The sequence below is a fragment of the Rhinolophus ferrumequinum genome, chromosome 14, assembly GCF_004115265.2.
Source record: "Rhinolophus ferrumequinum isolate MPI-CBG mRhiFer1 chromosome 14, mRhiFer1_v1.p, whole genome shotgun sequence".
Taxonomy (NCBI): domain Eukaryota; kingdom Metazoa; phylum Chordata; class Mammalia; order Chiroptera; family Rhinolophidae; genus Rhinolophus; species Rhinolophus ferrumequinum.
The window spans coordinates 1,159,925-1,178,358 of NC_046297.1; the positions used below are offsets into that span (position 1 = coordinate 1,159,925).

General features: G+C 50.5%; 1 protein-coding gene across 1 annotated transcript in view; it reads left to right on the top strand.

The window, feature by feature from the left end:
* MMP16 (matrix metallopeptidase 16) overlaps positions 1-18,434 on the top strand; it is a 162,402-nt gene that overhangs the window by 121,193 nt on the left and 22,775 nt on the right. Inside the window, 1 exon segment of the mRNA XM_033126614.1 lies at positions 13,135-13,273. Coding sequence (XP_032982505.1) covers positions 13,135-13,273 — 139 coding nt within the window.

Here is an 18,434-nt window from a genome sequence, read left to right on the forward strand (position 1 = left end):
AAGCACTTACTTTACATAATTGAAAAGTAATTTTCTTGACATAAAAAAATGTAACTCTCAGGATTAAACTTAACTAGTAATACTAGGTCTGTAGGCCGCATTCGATAAGTAATTTATTAAATGAGCACTGTTTTTGCTCCTAACTCTGTCTTTTCTACATTTAACTTCCATTCAGGAGGTTCTGACTGCTTTGTTTATTCTCCTATATGTGCTTCTTATATGACTTTAAAGTTTCAGAGCTTTATGTGTGTGTGTGTGTGTGTGTGTGTGTGTGTGTGTGTGTGTGGTGGTGGTTATTTACATGGTTATTTTCAAGAAACTATAGATAATATCAATAGCGAATGAGTAAGATTGAAAATATTTCAGGTTTAAACTACAGCATTAGTATGTTTTACAATAAGCAGGAAAATGTGCATAGATTCCAAAAAATAATCCATGTGGGGTAATTCATCCTGAAAAAAATGAAGTAAAGCTGAAATGAACGTGGTGTCACTGCAGCTTTCTTGCCAGGAGGGAAGCAATTTGCCAGCGATCTGCATTGTCCAGTGTATGGTCGTCGTTAGAAAGTCCGCCCCGTGGGATGGAATGCAGTCATTTGAACGTTTAATTTTGGAGAATGTGGGAAAGAATGAGGCATGATTATAACGTATACACAGGAAAATAATGCAATATAAAATTTTATGTTTGATGAAGTGCATTATTTCAAGTATGTGTGTTGACAAGGCATAGAAATGATAGAAAATGGTGTTAGGCAAATGTAGAGTAATGGCATTGCGACGGGTTCTCAAAATGTATACTGTTGTGACAACGTCCATACATTTCATAGCTCAACATACAGCGGCGTTAAAAAGGCGTGACCCCTGTGAAGGTTGTGGTACGTTGACGGGGACGCTGTCGCTGTTTCACAAAGCAAAGGTGTCAGGAAGCGTGAGTGTGAGCGCGGGGCTCTCCCTCAGGCTGTGACAGAGCCTGGTCTCGTTCAGACTCACAGGGACCAGTTTCCGTGACGTGACTGAACCTGGCTAGCGAGGCCGGCCGTCCAGTGAGATGGGGGTCTGTGCTCACCCTGCGTTGATCTCAAGCACAAACGGCCTCAGTGATCAAGCTCGTGGGTTGCTCGTCCACAGCCGTGCCATTTTGTGGGCACCGTGGCGAAAACGTATTCCATTCACTATAGAAATACTCTCAAATCGTGCAAATGACAAGCTACTTGGCGATTAATCCAGAGTGTGTTAATTTACATAGCGCCAGGGCTGTCGCAAAGCGGTTTGTTAGCTCAACAAACCCGGGGAGGCCCTCAGCACAGGCGGTTCCAGCCCCTGCTGTTGCTGCCCTAAGAGTGACAGTGTGGTCACGTGCAAAGGTCCCTGTGACTGAAGAGACTGCAAGGGAGGCTGTGACAATCCTCGCTCTTAAGAAACCGACGACTGCACTCTTTTATTCACCCTGTTTATTCTTTAATTCCATCGAGTTTGATGGCCAGCAAATAGCAGCTGGATGCTGAGAAGGAAATGGCATGGGGTGACCCCGTTCTCACCCTTGGGGAGACCAGTGACTGGGCTGGCACGAGGCCTTGCCATGTGCTGTGATGGGTGAGGCCCAAGGCGTGCGGGTGCTGGGGCCACAGACCCGGAGCCACCCCTATGGAGGCTCTCGTACCTGTGCCCCTGAGAACCACACCACGTTAGCCGAGCGGCATGATGGGAAGGGGGTCATGCAGCAGGAGCTGGTGGAGTTCCGTGGACATCGAGGCAGGAAACTGAGATGCAAGGCTGGAGACACTCGGGTGGGGCCAGGTCGCCGAGGATCGGCTGTGCCACGCCAGCAGCCTGCGGCTTTGCTCTGCAGGCCGCTTACCTGCCCACAGAGGCCTGGGAGTGACCGGGTGGGACAGAGCTCAGGAGAAATGCTAAGCGGATGTGGGCTCCTGACAGGTGAGACGCCCCGGACCCCCTGCTGACAGGTAGGGGCTGAGGGTCAGGACAAAGGAGCTCTGAGACCTGCAGCTCCAGGAGTGGCGGGCTGGATGCCGGCCCTCACAGGGCACCGGGTAAGTAAAAAAAAAAAAAAAAAAAAGAGGTCTTGCTTGTGCGTTTCAAGGGCGCTGACGTGGAGGTCAGAGGGGGCCGGATAGCAGGAGGCCGTCCTGCCTGGAAATGGATGAGAACCAGCAGAGCACTGGGATGGAAAGATTGGTATTTACTGAAACTTGCCTCAGAAGGAAGGTGTATCCTAGGCTGAGTGTGCCCTGCTGAAGCATAGGACGTCGTGTGTGCGGGAGCATGTCCCCTGGGACAGTGGCTGGGCCTGTGTGTCCCCCTGCTGCACTGCCTCCCTTGTGAAGCTTGTGCTCGTAGCCGGCTGGTCAGAAACTCAGCTGGAGCTGCGGCTGCAGGAGCTGGGGGCCGAGCTGGCCTCCCGTGCGCCCCGACAAACCGCTGGTCGTCCTCCTGAAGTCCTGTGGAACAGAGACAGCATTTCAGGTTGTCCTCTGCCGGGGCAGTTACTGTCCGAAGGGTAATGCTGAGCCTTGTGTTGGGTCCTGAGACTTCCATGTCATCTCGTAAACTTGTTAAGATGTCTGTACTGTGTGTATCGACCTCGTTTCCCTACTGGTCCCACGAAGACAAGATCAAGTCGAGGATGAAGAATAAGTGCCCTGATTGGAGTTCTGAATTTGCGCGTAGAGGCTGCACGCCAGGATCCATGCTATGGGTTAGAGTGTGAGAAGATAGGTCATTACGGGTAGCTCCCTTATTTCAGCGTTAAGAAAAATTCAGTATTAAAATAACAGGGACATTTATTTTGCTCTGATTATGGTGATTGTTAAAGGATTCATTATTAAGAATCCACATATTTATTATTCATAGAATGAGAGCAAAATAACGGTCATCATTCTTTGAACATCTCCAAGTTTCACAAGTTTAGTTGAAAATTCACTTACAAACTATGGGCAGTACAGGTGTTTTCTGCTCTGCTGTCCTTTTCTTAAGTCAGTGCACATGCAGCATTTCTAATTAGGTGTTTGGTTTTAGGTGTTTTTACTATTTTAAATCTGTGGTCACATACTTTCTCCTTGCAATCGGTCCTCGCTGCGCTGTGAAGTGGCCCAGAGGCGGCCGGCCTTGCGTTTGGCCATGGGGCGGGTCCCGGTCATACCTGAGAGCAGTGTCTGCTCAGGGCGGGGTGGCTGCGGGGATCCCAGTCTGATTTCGCTCAGCTGGGGGCGCCGGCCGCGTGGTGTCACATGACCTAGACACTGAGCCCTGCCAGGCGGGCAGGCGGGCAGGCGGGCGACGACGTGAAGCCCGGGAAGGGCCCTGGACATGGAGGCGCAGGCTGCTGCCCGGTGGGCAGCTCCCCTGAGCAGTCACAGGGCTACCAGTGCGGCGCTGCCCCCAGGACGGGGTACCTCTGCGACACGTCCCCCGAGAGTGCTTCGGCTGGTTTTGGATCTGTATTCTCTCCCTGTAAGAAGCCATACCCCTAGTCTAAGCATTGTCAGCGAGGTTTTGGAGCCCTTCAGATTTGAGGGTGGTTGTGGGTACCTCTGCCCGTGGGGTCGGTGTGAGAAGTGAGGGTGCCTGTGCGGCCCTTCCCTCTGACTCAGCTGGACCCCTGCCGCCGGCATGGGCTCCTTGGCGGTGGGGGCCTGGACGGCCCCCAAGTTCCCCAAATATCCTGAAGTCGGTGAGAGATCACAGTCTTTAGTTTAAATTCACCTTTTTGAAAAATGCCTCCTTGAATCTGAACAAAGCTTGGTAATTCTTTAGAAACTGATCTTACGTTTTCCCCATAATTAATTCTCATTTTCCGAGTGGAAGGGAGTTCCCTTGTTCCCAGCCCCAGGCTGCTCCCATAGTTTGAATGTTCGAGTAGCATGAATCGTACACAGAAACGACCTTTGGCAGTTTCTTTACTGATGATCGATACAGATCGCATTCTGATTTAACTTGAAAATAAGGGTTTTTTCATTCAAATAGTAAAAATTTAAGCTACAATCGTGAAACATTTTCCCCGATTCAGTATATCAAAACTCATATCAGGAAGTTAAACGAGCAGACATGTCACTAAAAGGGCTACGGCAGGTGACCTCAAATAGGAGAACTGCAACGTGAAGGTGGTGGTGAGGGTTGATGTGTGTGTGTGTGTGTGTGTGTGTGTGTGTGTAGGGGCCGGAATCCACACGAGGAGACAGAGCGCATCTCAGTAACGCCCCCTCCCACGGTAATTGTCACTGTGGGGGCCAGATGCCCGATTTCAGAGACTAAGGTAAAACCGCCCTACTGAGCGCAATACACATGGTCACTTTCAGTGTTTTTAAAGTCAGAATTTATAATGTGAGGGAGTTTTCTTATGTTTCTAGTGATGAGGGAATGGGTCTGGTCTGGCTGGGAAATTTAAAAATTAACACACACACACTCACGCGCTGCACATTTAGGGCGCGCTTGCTACAAGAGGGTGCGGCTTTGCGGAGAGGGCTGCGTGTTTTCCAGCCCCGCCAGCCCCCGCTGCCTGCTGGGGGGAAGGTCCGACCCCCTTCCCTCCCTCCAGGGCCTGTCTCTGGACGGAACCCTCAGTCTGCAGCGCGTTGGGTACCCAAGGCCTCAGATAGGAGACCGGGAAGTTCAGTCCTTGCTTTTTAAACCAGTTCTGTTTTCATTGTTGATTTTGGAAACACCGAAAGACACAAAACAAAAACGACAGTGATCCTCTAAAGAAACAAGAAAGCAGGAAATGAAATTCTCAGTTTTGTTCAAAATGCCTTTACCAGTCACATTTGAATTTGAAATACGGGCGCTGAAGTGCTGGTTCCATTTTAATACACGGTGGCCAAGTATGACTTTTTGAGAAGTTTTAAATCAATAATTCAATGTATTGAACATTTCTTCCGTGAGGCCCCGGGGAAGCGGCGTAATCAAACCCGTTCACAGTTCTGCATTGAAACTGATACATAGTTCCGATCCACAGTACTCTAAAATCCTCAGGCTGGTGCACAGTAGGCTCTCTGCCAAATCGCTTTGTTCCAAGCTCAAGGAGCAACTTGCACCCTTGAAGCTGTGGGGATTTTAGAATTTTGGGTAGGGGAGAGCATACACCTGGACACTGAGTGTCATACAACAGTGTAAATACAGCGTTTGACCGGTTGTGCCTTTGGGGGCAGCTCGGAAATGCCCTCAGGTAGTGTTTCGGGGCCTCGGGAGACACGGAACCAGGTGTTGTGTGCTTAAGGGTGGACGGCTACGTTGGCCTTTGTATACTTTTCTATACCACTCTCTGGTTTATCACTCTGTTCCCAATGGCTAGCTTGGCCCCTAGCTGCGGAGGAAAAAATTAAGTCAGTATTACATAAGGAAAGAATTCCAGATAATCTGTGATGTGGGAAGTGTCTTAAATGCTCAGTTAACGGCCTGACACTGTTTTTCAAGCAGACGCTTTCGTGGACACTCTCACCTTTCATGGGCTCATTAGCTAATCAGGCAGAGATGCATTCTCAAGGGCTGCACTCAGCTTCCAGGCCCATTTTCTGAGAGCAGAAAACCGCTGTACAGCAGTGCTCGCTGAGTCATCAGGAAGGGCTTTTCTTTGTTGTTCGTCTTTCAAATATTTGTAACTAGGATAGCTGTTCCTCTGAACTTGCCTGTCAGTTTTAGCACATTTGGAAAGTTGCCAGTGCCCCTCATGTCCCCCCACCTTGATGCCACACTGAAAGAGGCATTCAGATATCCTCCTCTTCTTGTGCCGTGGGTGGGAACTAAGTCACGGAGGCGCCCGCCTTGCCCTGAGGCACAGAAAGCCAAAGCTGGGGGCTGCGACCAAAACCAGGACCCCAGAGCTCAGGCTGGCCTTCCTCCTGTGTGGTGTTGGCGTTTGACTCTAGTGGCAAAAAGCAATGACACGCACAAAAAATGCCTTGGACATTTTAGTCTCAGATTGTAGTGCTTAAACAATAAACTTGCAAAAAACTAAGGCAATTTTGAAGGCAAAATGAATAGAGCTTTCTTCTTAAAGCCCCTCAGCCACGGTCGCCTTGCCCCCACGGTAGCACCAAGGACGACCGGTAGACAAATCCTCCCTAGTGTCCCGTGAAATCTGCGGGCTCTGCCCTGTACTTTGGTGCCTGCTCAGCTCTGCCTATAGTTGTGTGACTGTGTGGCCCACCCTGAATTACAGCTGCAGGCCCTGTGCACTGAATAGTATGGAAACTACCTGGAATGAAATAAGCCTTTGACAGTGGTTAGGAAGGCCAAGCAGGGGAAACTGAAACCCTTTTGACAGGCCGTCTCCGAAGCGGCTGACATGCCTTCACAGGCCCTTTTCACGTCGGCGCGTGGACAGGCTTTGCATAACACGCCAAGCCAAACCCGTTAACCGCCGCTTGTACAAGGGGCGAGGGGCTTCGGGGGCCTGGAGAGGAGATGGACACTCTCCTGTTGCTGGCACTTGAGCTTGAAATTACAGTTTTGAAGTGTTGGGTGCTGGACACGGAGACGGACGTCTTCTGGGATGTGCTGCTGGTCACAGCCCACCTCTCTCGTTTCCTTGAGAGCTGTGTGTTGCAAAGGTCCCATTTTCATAAATTATAAAAATAAAGAGACCTTTTTAAACCCTGGGTCTGGCCTACATAAACTACAGAACATTCAGAACACAGCAAGAGGGAGAAATGTACTGTTTCTTTAGGTTACCTCTTGTTTTATAATTTTGGTCAATAAGCAATTTTGAAAATAAAACAATAAACTATCTTATTTGACATTATAAGTAACGTTACTTAAAAATCAGTTAACCATATCATCAGTTAATATTGGTTTTTCACTCTTCTACTTACTCTCAGTGATTTCAGAAAATCATAATTTCGTTATAAATTAGTCCACACATTAAGAAGTAGCACAGAAATAATCTTAATAAATCATTCTGGTAGTAATAATGTTTGTCAGTAGAATCTGTAGTTATCTTGCGTGGATCTGCTATTTACAAAGATCCTGTTAGGCTGTGTCCAGAAACACACCACAGAATAGTTGTTCTAGACTGAAGCGTGTTTGGGGGAAAGAAACGAATGTAATTATCCTGCAGTAAAAGGAGACTGGTGCTGCCTGGAGAGCCACAATTTGCTCTTATGTTACACGGGACATAAAGAGTTCTTTCTGTTATTTCCAGGAACACACTCCACCTCGGTAGGGCCCCAGACAGACCTGCCTTATACTAAATAAACGGTAGGTTCTTCGTTTCAAAGTGAGAGCCGGTGTGCCTTTGGGCTGACTCTCACAGGCATGGAGAGGATATTTTCCTAAAGCCCTTTAATTCTGCATTTCAAACATGAAACATTTATGGCATCATTGAAACTGCTAGTGCATACTTGGAAATAGAGGGGAAACGCCGTTTAAGGTTGTGTTTGTGTTCCACTGTCACCCAGATGCTTCTGAAGCGGCGTGACCCCGTCCAGGTAGGGACCCAAAGGGTGTCCCTTCGGCTGTGAAAATGCTATTTGGGGGCATTTGTAAAACAGCACCAATCATTCGTGTTATTTTCTTAACTTTTTTTTAACTTTTGCATTAAATTCCGCTTGTAAAAAATATGCAAAGAACAGCTAAAATGTGGATGCAGAAGAAAATTAAGGTGGCGTACGTCTGAAATGTGTTGTGCTGGGCGATGGTGAAAATGGCCAGGAAGGCGGCCAGGTGGGGGAGCCCCAGGTCTCGAGGTCTCGTCCCTGGGCTTGTGGGGCCACAGCTCAGTGGGTCAGGCTATAAAGGACTCGGTTAGCAAACTACAGCCACACAAGCCTGACTAATGCTCGAGCTGAAAAAAATGACAACTTATCAATTTACAGTGACAATTATCATTGTCACGGAGGAAAACGTGATTATTTGTGCCCCACAGAAGTGCAGCACACGCCATATACTGCTTCTGGGGTGGCGGGATATCCTTATCGGTGCCACTGGAGAAGATTCTGATGGCCCTGTACTCCCGGTGTCACAGCTGCACCGGTTGCAGTCGGATGTGGTTACTGTGCTCAGTTTCAGGATTGCACTCCCGGGCCGTGTGAGTGCCCCTGACCGAAATCTGTCTATTTTCTCCCCCTTCTCTAGACAATATACAGTCAAAACCACCCATTCTCAAAGCTTCCACCAGTGCTGGGGGCTTTGTTAGGAGACTTAGGGCCTGAGACTCCCAAGCACGTGTCCTTGGTCAGTAGAAGTGCGTCCACCCCAGTCTCCCCAGGAGGCACCAGTCTTTCTGGAGTGGGTGACGCTGCAGCCAGCCGGTCTCCCCTGTTACAGGCCAGTTCTCAGTTCCCCTCCGTGAGGTACTGACGTGCACAGTATGGGACTTGAAAGCTGCTGTAATCCAGATACAAAGTTTGGAGAGCGTTGAGCACAAAGATCAAGTTAGGAGAGGAAAGCAATTTTTTTTCACTTGAAAAGACGCCTTCTGTGTCACAAATGTGTATTTCTACCATGGATAGCTTTAATCTCCATTTCTTGCCCAGCGCGTTCATTGATTTATTGATGTGATAAATATGTACAAGGTGTCTGCCTTTGCCTGGCAGCCTCTGGGATCTGGGATATTGCCGCAGACACCACACAATCCTGTCCTGTAAGGAGCTTTATTTGACTGAAGGAGGGGACAGTCAGCAATCAAATAAATACACCTGTGTGTAGAGGCCACCAAGCAGTGCAGGGGGATGGGAGTCGGAGGCCGGTGGGCGGGACTGCTGTGCTTTGTTCTCCAAGGAGCCCCCTGCAGGGCGACCCGCTAGCTGGGGTTCAAGCCACAAAAGGAGCCAGCAGTGCAGAGATACCAGGGAAGAACTTTCCAGTTAGCCCGGCAGCTAAAAAACATTAAGTGTTTGCTCCTGAAAGTGGAGGTCATGCGGGGCGGTGCAGACATCCCAGGTTCCTGATAATACTTGTCATGTTTCTGCCAAAGCCCAGCTCCAGAAACACAGGCGCCTCTGCACCGTCTCAGCCACATGTGGCTAATGCTTACCATATTGACAGAGCAGACCTCGAGGATTAATTTTTAATAATTTATCAGTGTCTTAAATCCATATAAATTGATTACTTCTTTAAACTTCTGAAGCCATGCCTTTAGAATATTAATAAGAGGAAAAACCGGAATGTTTCTATCTTAAGTTGTAATGCATTGGTTGAAAGGGTGTCTTAGATACAGTGTATTTATAACAAATTGGTAATGTTTCCCCCACCGCCCTACACATCTGTGTCTTCTGTGGCACAGGCTGACAGTCTTCTGTCCTCTGTGGCTGTGGAGGTGACGGTGTGACACTCTCCGTAAGGACGAATTGAACCAGAACAATATACTGACCTGTTCAATGGGTGAGCAGTAGCCTCTATTCCCCTGATGGGTTTTGTGTTCATATTCATAATATCCACGATTGCTAACTAGTAAGAAATAGCAGTGACAGAATCTGATTGAGGAAGAAAAACACCTGTGAGAATCTTCTGGGGAGAAAATAGGAATTTATGATGTTGTATAATATGAGAGCGAGCGACAAAGTATTTAACAACAATGAACGGTAGCAAAAATGTGTTGCAAAGCAATGGGTGATCTATATTGTTTATTGGTCATTAACCGTAGGAAATAGCTGGTTTTTTATCGTGCAAATTAATATTTTATTTCATTGTGATGATTGATTGCTTCTAATCTTTAAAAAAAACAAAAAAAAAAAAAAAAAAAAAAAAAAAACCTTCAGAAATGGGCTGTGGAAATACTAATGCTCACTGAGCCCCAGAATGGAGTTCCTGTAGGTGAGACGTGCATTTTGGAAGGTTAGTAGGAAAAAGGCAATGAGACTCTCCCAGCGCTAAGATCTTCTGGAAACAGGTCAGATCCCTTTTGCTGTTTCAGGTTGGCAGCTTGAGCTCAGTGTACGTGGCTGGCACTACGTGGTAGATGTTAGTTTTGTATGAACTGGGTCACACGAGACGTATTCAAATCACCAAAGCTAGTAATCATTTCAGTATCAGCAAGGCTGTCTTCCTCGTTCTTCTCAGTGTTCAGCTTTAGTTTTGGGATGAAGGGAACGATGCCTGTTTTGTAAATTCCTATAAAAATGCGTGATGTAGACTCGTGTTGTAGTTGTAACCATTAATATACAAATGATGTTTAAGTTATCAAATAGCTGACAGCCCTTGCTGACGAGCGTTTCCTCATACTCTTCCCAGCGGGCAGGCCCGGGCCAGGAAGGGGTGCCATCCCGGGCCCAGGACGGGGCGAGCGGGATGTCCCCTCTCCGGGGAGCCCCGTCTGTCGGGTCGCACGTCCGGTGGCTTGTGAGGACAGAGTTTAGGGCAGGGCAGGCAGTACCTCTGAGCTCCCTGCACAGGTGGCTAAACCCTGTGTGAAGCGTGCCTCCAAGAGCCGTCAGATGAAGCAGTTCGTGCCCGGTACTGAGGCTCGGCCGCTCCTGCTGTGGCAACGCCTGCCGCTGACCTCTGAGCACCAGTCACTGAGGGATCTCCCAGGGCCTTTGCTTTGTAATTTCTGGGGAATTCTCTGCCCCCTCGCCCTCGTCTCTTAGGAGCAAACCTCTAATTCTGCACAGACCTCTGACTTCTCATTTGTTGACGAGTAACTTGGTGTCCCTTTGAAAGAAAACAAGTGTGCCTGGGGTGCATTCCCTGGGGCCCTCGGCCTCCTCTCGCTCTGAGCTTTCGGCACCGTCCTGAGGACTGTTTCTGTTTCTGTGCGGTGTGTTCTTATCGCTGGTTTTCCGCTCTGCTGTCCGCAGTCCTTTAGCCGGTGACTCTCTGTCCAAATAGTGGGGGCAGGTCTGGGAACAATAATATGACTGATTGGAGAAGAATCTAAAGTAACACTGCATAGCGCCATCGAGCTCTGGGATTCTGCCCAGGTCACGTCATGGGGCTTCAGTGCCTGCTACAGGATGCCATGGGAATACACGCAGGGACCACCCAGAGGGCAGGGGGAGCCCGGGAGTCGGGCACAGATACCCCTGGGGTTGCTGGAGCCTGAGCAGCGTCTTAAAGGACACTCAACATGGAAAGGAGAAAGCAGGGAGGAGACGGCGCCCTGGGAAGGGAGGACGTGCACGGAAGGAGCTGCGCCCCCACGTCTGGTGCCGTGGGAGCTGTGGGTGCTCTAGGGGCCGGAGACGTCCAGTGGGGACACTGCCCGGCTGCTGCCCAGCCAGCCCTGTGTCCGGGCCTAGGAAGAGATTCATGTGTGTGTGTCTGTCCGTCCGTCTGAACGCTTGTTCTGCACGCAGGGGGTGGGGGTGCGTTTGAACCAGACGGGTCTATGCTCTCAGGAGACGCGGGTGACTAAAGAAGTGGGGTCATTTCAGAGAACAGTAGCGATTGTGAGGAAAATAAAAGCTCGTGAGCTGATAGAAAGAGACTGAGGAGACAACACGGGATTGGGTGGTTCAGAAATTAAATGGGATGCAGTGCGCGGTGCACCCGAGCCAGGTAGCCCTCTGCTTTCCTGAGTCAGCAGAAACCTGGATTCCAGTGCGAATGACACCTTTCTCTTCGCGTCAAAAATAAAGGGATGGCCGTTCCCGATAGGGGTGCTGAGGACACAGCTGTTTGCAGCCCCCTACGCCCCCCCAAGTGGTGCCCAACCGTTCCTGGGGCAGCGGTGACGGCCTCCCCAGCGTTCGACTCGGCTGCCTGGCTCTTCCCGCTGGACTGAACACCACCCTCAGAGTTCATTTTTCGGGGTCCAGAACTGCAAGTGCAGTGGGACCGATGGAACCTTTTCTGTTGTTTTTAGCACTCAAGTATGTGACGATGGGGATTGAGATGGAGACCCTGATCCCAAAGGACGGGAGGAAGCAAGCGCCCCAGTGCCGGCTGGTGCAGCCATAGCAGAGTTCAAGGCTCTTTCCCTAACAGTGTGATGTGGGAGGGCTTCAAACCATGCGAGAAAAATGGTTTTAGGGAACGGAGCCCTGAACTCCAGAAACTGTACTAGTTGGATTGATCTGGATGGGAAAAGTTTCATTTTTATCATGTCACCTAAAATCCAAGAATCCTCAGTACATCATGTGTCTGTGTATGTGTGTGCTTTGTGTGTGTGTGCACGTATGTATGAATGAATAACTGACATCCTGGGAAACCTAGTCAGGCTGACCTATTCTTACATTTAGCTCGGGAAAGCCCCACAATAAATCATTTATTAATAGCTCAGCGCGGGGAAGAGAGCAGCGAAGAATTGGAACGGAAGCGTTTTGGGGATCACACTTAGTATCAAGTTGTACAAACGTGTAACCTGCAAATGAAACTCTACGCACTAAAATTTGAAACAAAATGCAGTAGTAAATTTTAATTTATTAGAAACTAATTTCTAAAACGTAGTTTTCTAATATTAAAGCACTTTGGATTGTGTCTAAATTATTCTGAACTTTTCATTAGAAAACAAATTAATGCCATGGGCTGTAGCCTTTTTGGAGTTGTTTTGCCGTTAGTAAGAAGCTACGGTGAGACGCTGGTGTGGGCCACTTATTAACTCACCAACAGTTATAAACACCTGCTCTGGGGCAGTCGTGATTGTTCATGAGATGGACGTGGACACTTAAAGTGTCCTTTGCGGTGACCGCGTGAGGCAGGGACATTGTGGCACAAGCAGGTGACCCCATTGGGACAGGCAGGTGACCCCGGTGGGAGTCCACTCTGATGGCTTTTTTTTGAAGATAAATTTGTTCACTGGGGTGGACATGTAATGTGTCATCCTGCGGTGGAGGGTGAAGGGGCCCCCCACTTGTGTCCCAGGGGCCGGTGGGTGCAGGTGGGCAGAGCAGGCGGCACCCACACTGTCGGCGGGGGTCAGACGCAGGTGTGTGCAGACACTCAGGTGCTGAGCTGTGCCCGCGTGGCTGCTCTCACGTTGGAAAGCTGACGGGCCCAGGGTCTGGCAGGGGCTTCTGCGCTGCCTGCCTTTCTCCACCCGGAAGCCCTGGGTGTAAGGACTGGGCGTTTCTACGTTACCTCGGACCCGCCCGGGGGCGCAGTGGGGAGGGCCACTGCCAGCCCTCTGGTCTCTGTGGGCTGTGGGGCGGCTGCCTGCTGACTCCGGGTGAGTGGATGGCGTGAGGCGGGCCCTCGGGCAGGCGGGGGCCGCCATGCTGAGGCTTTTCTGCTTGCTTTGCAGGACCAGTGGTTCTGGAGGGTGAGGAACAACAGGGTGATGGAGGGGTACCCCATGCAGATTGCGTACTTCTGGCGGGGCCTGCCGCCCAGTGTGGACGCCGTGTACGAGAACAGCGACGGGAACTTTGTCTTCTTCAAAGGTAAGGCAGCCCCACGCTGAGCTGTGTTTGGGTCATCGCGTCACGTGGAGAGCAGCCAGGAAAGCCTGGGCGTGAGGACGCGGCCAGGTCATTTTAAGGAAGGATCCACATATGTGCACCAGAAACGTACATGAAGTAAAATCAGAATTAATTAACCAAATTAATTCTCTGATTTATGTGTTCTCATGTGACATCTCGTGTATAAATCCAATTTCGGAGGCATTGTGGTCTCGTAGAGTTTGCTTAACAGCACCCAAAAAAAGTGGAATGAATGAATGATTTGAAAGTCATTTTTCCATTAACTAACGGATTTGGGGTTTTGTAAGAGTGTTTGGAGTTGCTTGCTGCTGTATGTCCTGAAATCCAGCTCGTTTGTCTCACGCTTTACTCACTTCACCCAGTTTACATTCAATGGTTTACAGTAAAGTAAACTAGGAAATTGCTCATAAAGACAGGTGAAGTTAAGGGTAGAAAAAGTCCCATGGGTCATTTCACCCAGTGAAGTCTATTACGTTTGCTCTTATTTATCTGAGCACCAAGGCTTAATTGCACAGACACTCGCTGTCTGCCATGCAAAAGCGAGGCTACTGGGGCAAGTGGCCTCAGGGGGTGGCACCTCATCCTCCAGACGTGCTCAGATTCAGAACAACAAGCCTGAGGTCTGTGGGCGACTCGGGCGTAAGGACACGGGACGGTGAGCGGATCCAGGCGCACTCCGTGCAGAGTGGAGGGGATCAAGTGCGTTACCCAGGAGTCAAGGGACCGAGAAGGGGCTCCCATGAGATGCCCGCTGAGGGGAGGAAAAGGGCATCTTAACCGGAATAACAAACAAGCACTTATTCTCAGGATTGAAGTAGAAGAGCTTATAGTAAAGATGCAGTAATGAAAACACTTGTAATATTTAAGTGAGGTCCCAACTGTCCATCAAAGGACAGTGTATCCTTGGAATTCTGCCCTTGCCGCTTGCTCCTGGAGAAAGGGGGCACAGCCCCTGAGTTCAGGGACGCGCTGTCCGTGTTTCCTTGTCAGTGTTGAGCACCGACTGGCCGAGTGAACCGAGCGGCTCTCGATCCCCTTTGCCTCAGTTTCTCCATGGGGAGAGTGGGCCCGTCTCACCCCTCAAGATGGGCGGGAGGACTCATTGCTGCAGGGAGGCCCCTGGCACAGTCAGCCCTCAGTAAGCGCCAGCCCCGCTGTCTCGTGGAGATGACACGGAGAAGGACTGGGGGCCGTGTCCTCTGTGGACATGGGAAGAGGACAGCGGAGGGGTCTGGACCTCAGCGGCAGGGCGCGTGGAGGGAAATCACCGTCCTGCCCGCTCCCCTCCGTCCCATGAGCAGCAGTGACAGGGAGAAGGGACGATTATTCACTTGAGGTGGCCTGGGCTAGAGGGCTGTCCCAGGGCCTGTCCCATCGCAGGAGCCACCGCTCTCTGACCACACGGCCTGAGGAGAGGACACGGTCACACCGCGGCTGTCACTGCCCTGCGGCCTCCGCAGCCACCACTCTGCCCGTGCCTCTCACTGGCCGGCTGGCCCTGCCCCGTTGCCCCCGCCCGCCCTGTCTGGCCTTGCACGTGGCACTTGTGCAAGTGTGGGACTCCCCGCACTTTGCCGGAAGCCCCGGAGGGATGGAGCCCGTTTCCTCGCTCCCTGTACCGCTGGCCCTGGGGCGCTGCCGGGCAGGCCAGGCGCTGCACACCCCCCACTGCCAGGCTGGGACCCGCAGGAGCAGTGAGCGCAGTGTGGCCTGGGCGGCTCAGCATGCCGGCCAGGACAGCTTGTCTGCTGTGCGTGTTTCTCCATCGTCTCCAACAACGTGCCTGTCTGCGGTCTCCTTGGACACATGGCAGTCTCAGAAGATGCCACTCTCAGAGCTTTGTCACTCAGGACACTGCCGCGTGTGCCTTCCTCCGTTTACTGCCCGCACGAGCTTCAGACAAGCCTCCCAAGCCAGCTGTGGACACGCAGCGCCCATGCTCAGGCTTCTCCAGAGGGACGCAGAGCCTGGTGCCCAGGGAGACCCCCTTCCCTGCTGTCACCTCCCCACCAGCAGAAGAGGGAAGAGCCCAGACCCGGGCGTCAGGTGACACTCCACCCCGTCCTGTTGCCGCGCGTCACCGTCACATGGCTCTCAGCTTGTCACCATCCCCTTCTGGCCGCTAGCACCTGGAAGGCCCGATGGCCCCATCGTCCCTCACCCTCACACCGCCCGCCCGCCGCCCTTTGCTCCCCGGACCGTGAGGCGACCGCGCTCACCTCAGCCGCCCGCTCTCCTCTGCTCCAGTGTCTGCCGGCTGTCGGGCGGCTGTGTGATTCCCCCTGCATTGCTCGTCTGCCCCCCACCCCACCCCTACCCGCGGTTCCCCAAGGCCAAAGCCTCTCTCCTGTTCTCACTGCGTTACATCCCCATGTCTTAGACCAGGGCTTGGCCAGCTTCTCCTGCAATGGCCAAATGGCAGGCATTTTAGCCTTGGCAGCCCGTGTGGTCCCTACCGCATGCTCTTCTTTGCTTGTTTTATTTTAACCTTTAAAGATGTAAGAGCCCTTCTTACATCCTGGGCCGCACCAAACCAGGCCGGCGCCAATTTGCTGAGCTGTGTTTTAAGGGATGCCCGGAACCCCGGAAACCAGCGGACACAGGATGAGCAAGGAGTAAATTCACGTGCTGGTTGGAGACCCTGGTCACAGCCCACGCGAGCTGCCCCGGCCGTCGGCCACACTGGCCGCCACTGCTGTGGAGTCAAGCTCTTCCGTGGTCACGCTTCCCTGTGGTCGTCCTCAGCGGTTCTCGTCTTTCTCCTCTTTCTCTCCACGGAGACCATCCTTTCCGTCTGTGCACGAGCCCGGGTCTCAAAGGGCCCAGTGACTCCTCGCAGGAGCGGGACTGCAGACCCTCTGCATGCTATTCTCATTCCCCTCGTTTTATTTTTGTTTCTTTTCTATCCATATTTTAACATTTTATTACACATTTTCCTGTAAGAACCCTCAATTTTTTGTGTAATGAAGCAAAATTTAAGTAATGCCTCCCTTCCCTGGCCTAGATGCTACTCGGTGCCGCTGTGTTTGACTGTCAGGCTAGGTGCTCAGTGCGAGCTGGCCTGCCGCTTTGTAATGTGACTGTCACCTGGTACCTGAAAATGTTTAGAGTTGTGATGTCCAAAGAGACACCTTCATCCCTCTGTGTGACATTTGGCAGCTAACATGGTCATTCTCCTTTATTTACGTCCAGAAGTTGGTTTCTTTCCGTAGCAAGCTTCAGAAGTGGAAACTGTATCACATCCCGGGAAGTACGGTGCTTTTCTCCAGCGGCCAGACTCTCTGCACACTTAGTGCCATCTTGCTATCCCCCCGGGAAACCGGCTGTCACAACGGAGGAGCATGTGTGAGCAGTCAGGCCTGGTGCTCGCATTCTCAGTCACGGCCACGTCCAGGCTGAAACGTTATGAGACGATAATATCAGACCACTTCGTTGAAAATGGAGCTTATATAATCTCCCTCAAGAGTTGGAAATAAATTTTAAAATGAAGCTTCCAGTGTTGTCAAAATCAGTCACAGTCAAAATCAAGTTGTCGAAAAGCTTTCTCAAAATTCATATTGATGGTATCACTTAATAACTTTAAGCTGGACTTATCACCCTAGCTGACAGTTTCGTTTCAAGAGGCAAAAATCACTTAGAGAATGGGAACTAAAATATTGAGGCAGAAAAGACGAGGGTGATCAAGTTCGGGAATAAGAAAGGCTCGCAGAAGACGTGTATCAAAAAAGAAGCGCTGTCTACTAAAATAGTGGCCCTGGAAGATGGCGAAGAAGTCAACTATTTGCTTAAGAAATAGTTTGTGACTTACGTTATTACTTTATTTCAAATGCTCATCAACCAGCAATTGGTTTATGTTCTGTACAGAGCATCACCGGAAAGTTTAGGGAGTGCTAAGAGGTTCATCGGAGGGAAAGGTAGATGACACTGTCTCTCACACGGTACCATAGGAAACCTCAGAGGGGTGTTCACTGTGAACGGATGAATGCAGTGAGTGCATATTGCCTTATGGGAGATGAGGGAAATTGATGGCCAAAAAGTTACACTCGATTAAGGAATTTATCTTCAGTGGCCTTGCAACACATGGAGATAGATTTATCACGTGTATATTGTGCGATCTTCTTGAATTTATTCATGTTTATGTTGTATATTGACGTGAAGTGATCATGAAAACCAAGGGACAGACATTTAGTATTTTAAAGTCTCCTTTGAAAATTTACCTCTATTTATTTACGACAATTTGAGAAGTCTATGGTGTGTTTTCATTTATACTTCAAACTGTCTTTTCCCTTCAGTATTTCTAGTGTGTCTAAAAGTTTTCCCCATCTTCAAACATTTATCCCATCCTTTCTTTTGCTGTCAGTTTGAGTTCACCAGGAAACAGACACTGAGATGAAGTTATAAACCTGTGAACGATAGAGAGGGAGGAGGCAGGTCCGGCCTGGACAGCCCTGGGCTGCGCTGCAGACGGGCAGCGGCTTGGAGAACCCACAGAGGCGTCTGGGGCAGAGAGCCGGCGGAGGCCTGTCGCGTGGGGCGGAAGTGGCCGGGGGTTAGTCCCTTCCTGCTGCCTGGGGGCTGGGGGCTGCCTGAGGGGAACACGGCCTTGGCCCAGCCAGAGGCGCTCAGCCGCTCCTGGGTCCAGGGCACTCAGCTACATGCCAGCTCTTCCGGGAAGGGAGATCTAAGCCGCACACTCGGGGGAGCCCCATGTGCATAGATATTCAAAATCTCTGCGTACTTGCTAATATTGTAGAACCTGGAAAAATAAGTGCTAGTAACAAAAAGCCATGTGACTTCCAGAGCTGGATCTTTCCTGACGTTTATGGAGTAACTCACCTCTAAGCAGCACAGAAATGAAACCTGAGTCCAAGCAGTTGATAGCGGCATAGAGCAGTGTGCGTACGCACTTATCATCGACGTTATTTATCTCGTGGGCTGGTGAAGTGCTGTGTTCTTGAATAGGTACCACTTAGCGGGTTCCGTGAGCCGGACGTGCTGCCGCTCTGTTACCCGTTTCATCTCGGAGAGTTCCGGAACTCTGAATGAGGTGTCAGTGTCGGAAGTCCACATTAGAGAAGGAAGGCCCAGCTTTAGTGACCTGCCCAAGATCTCACAGCTAATT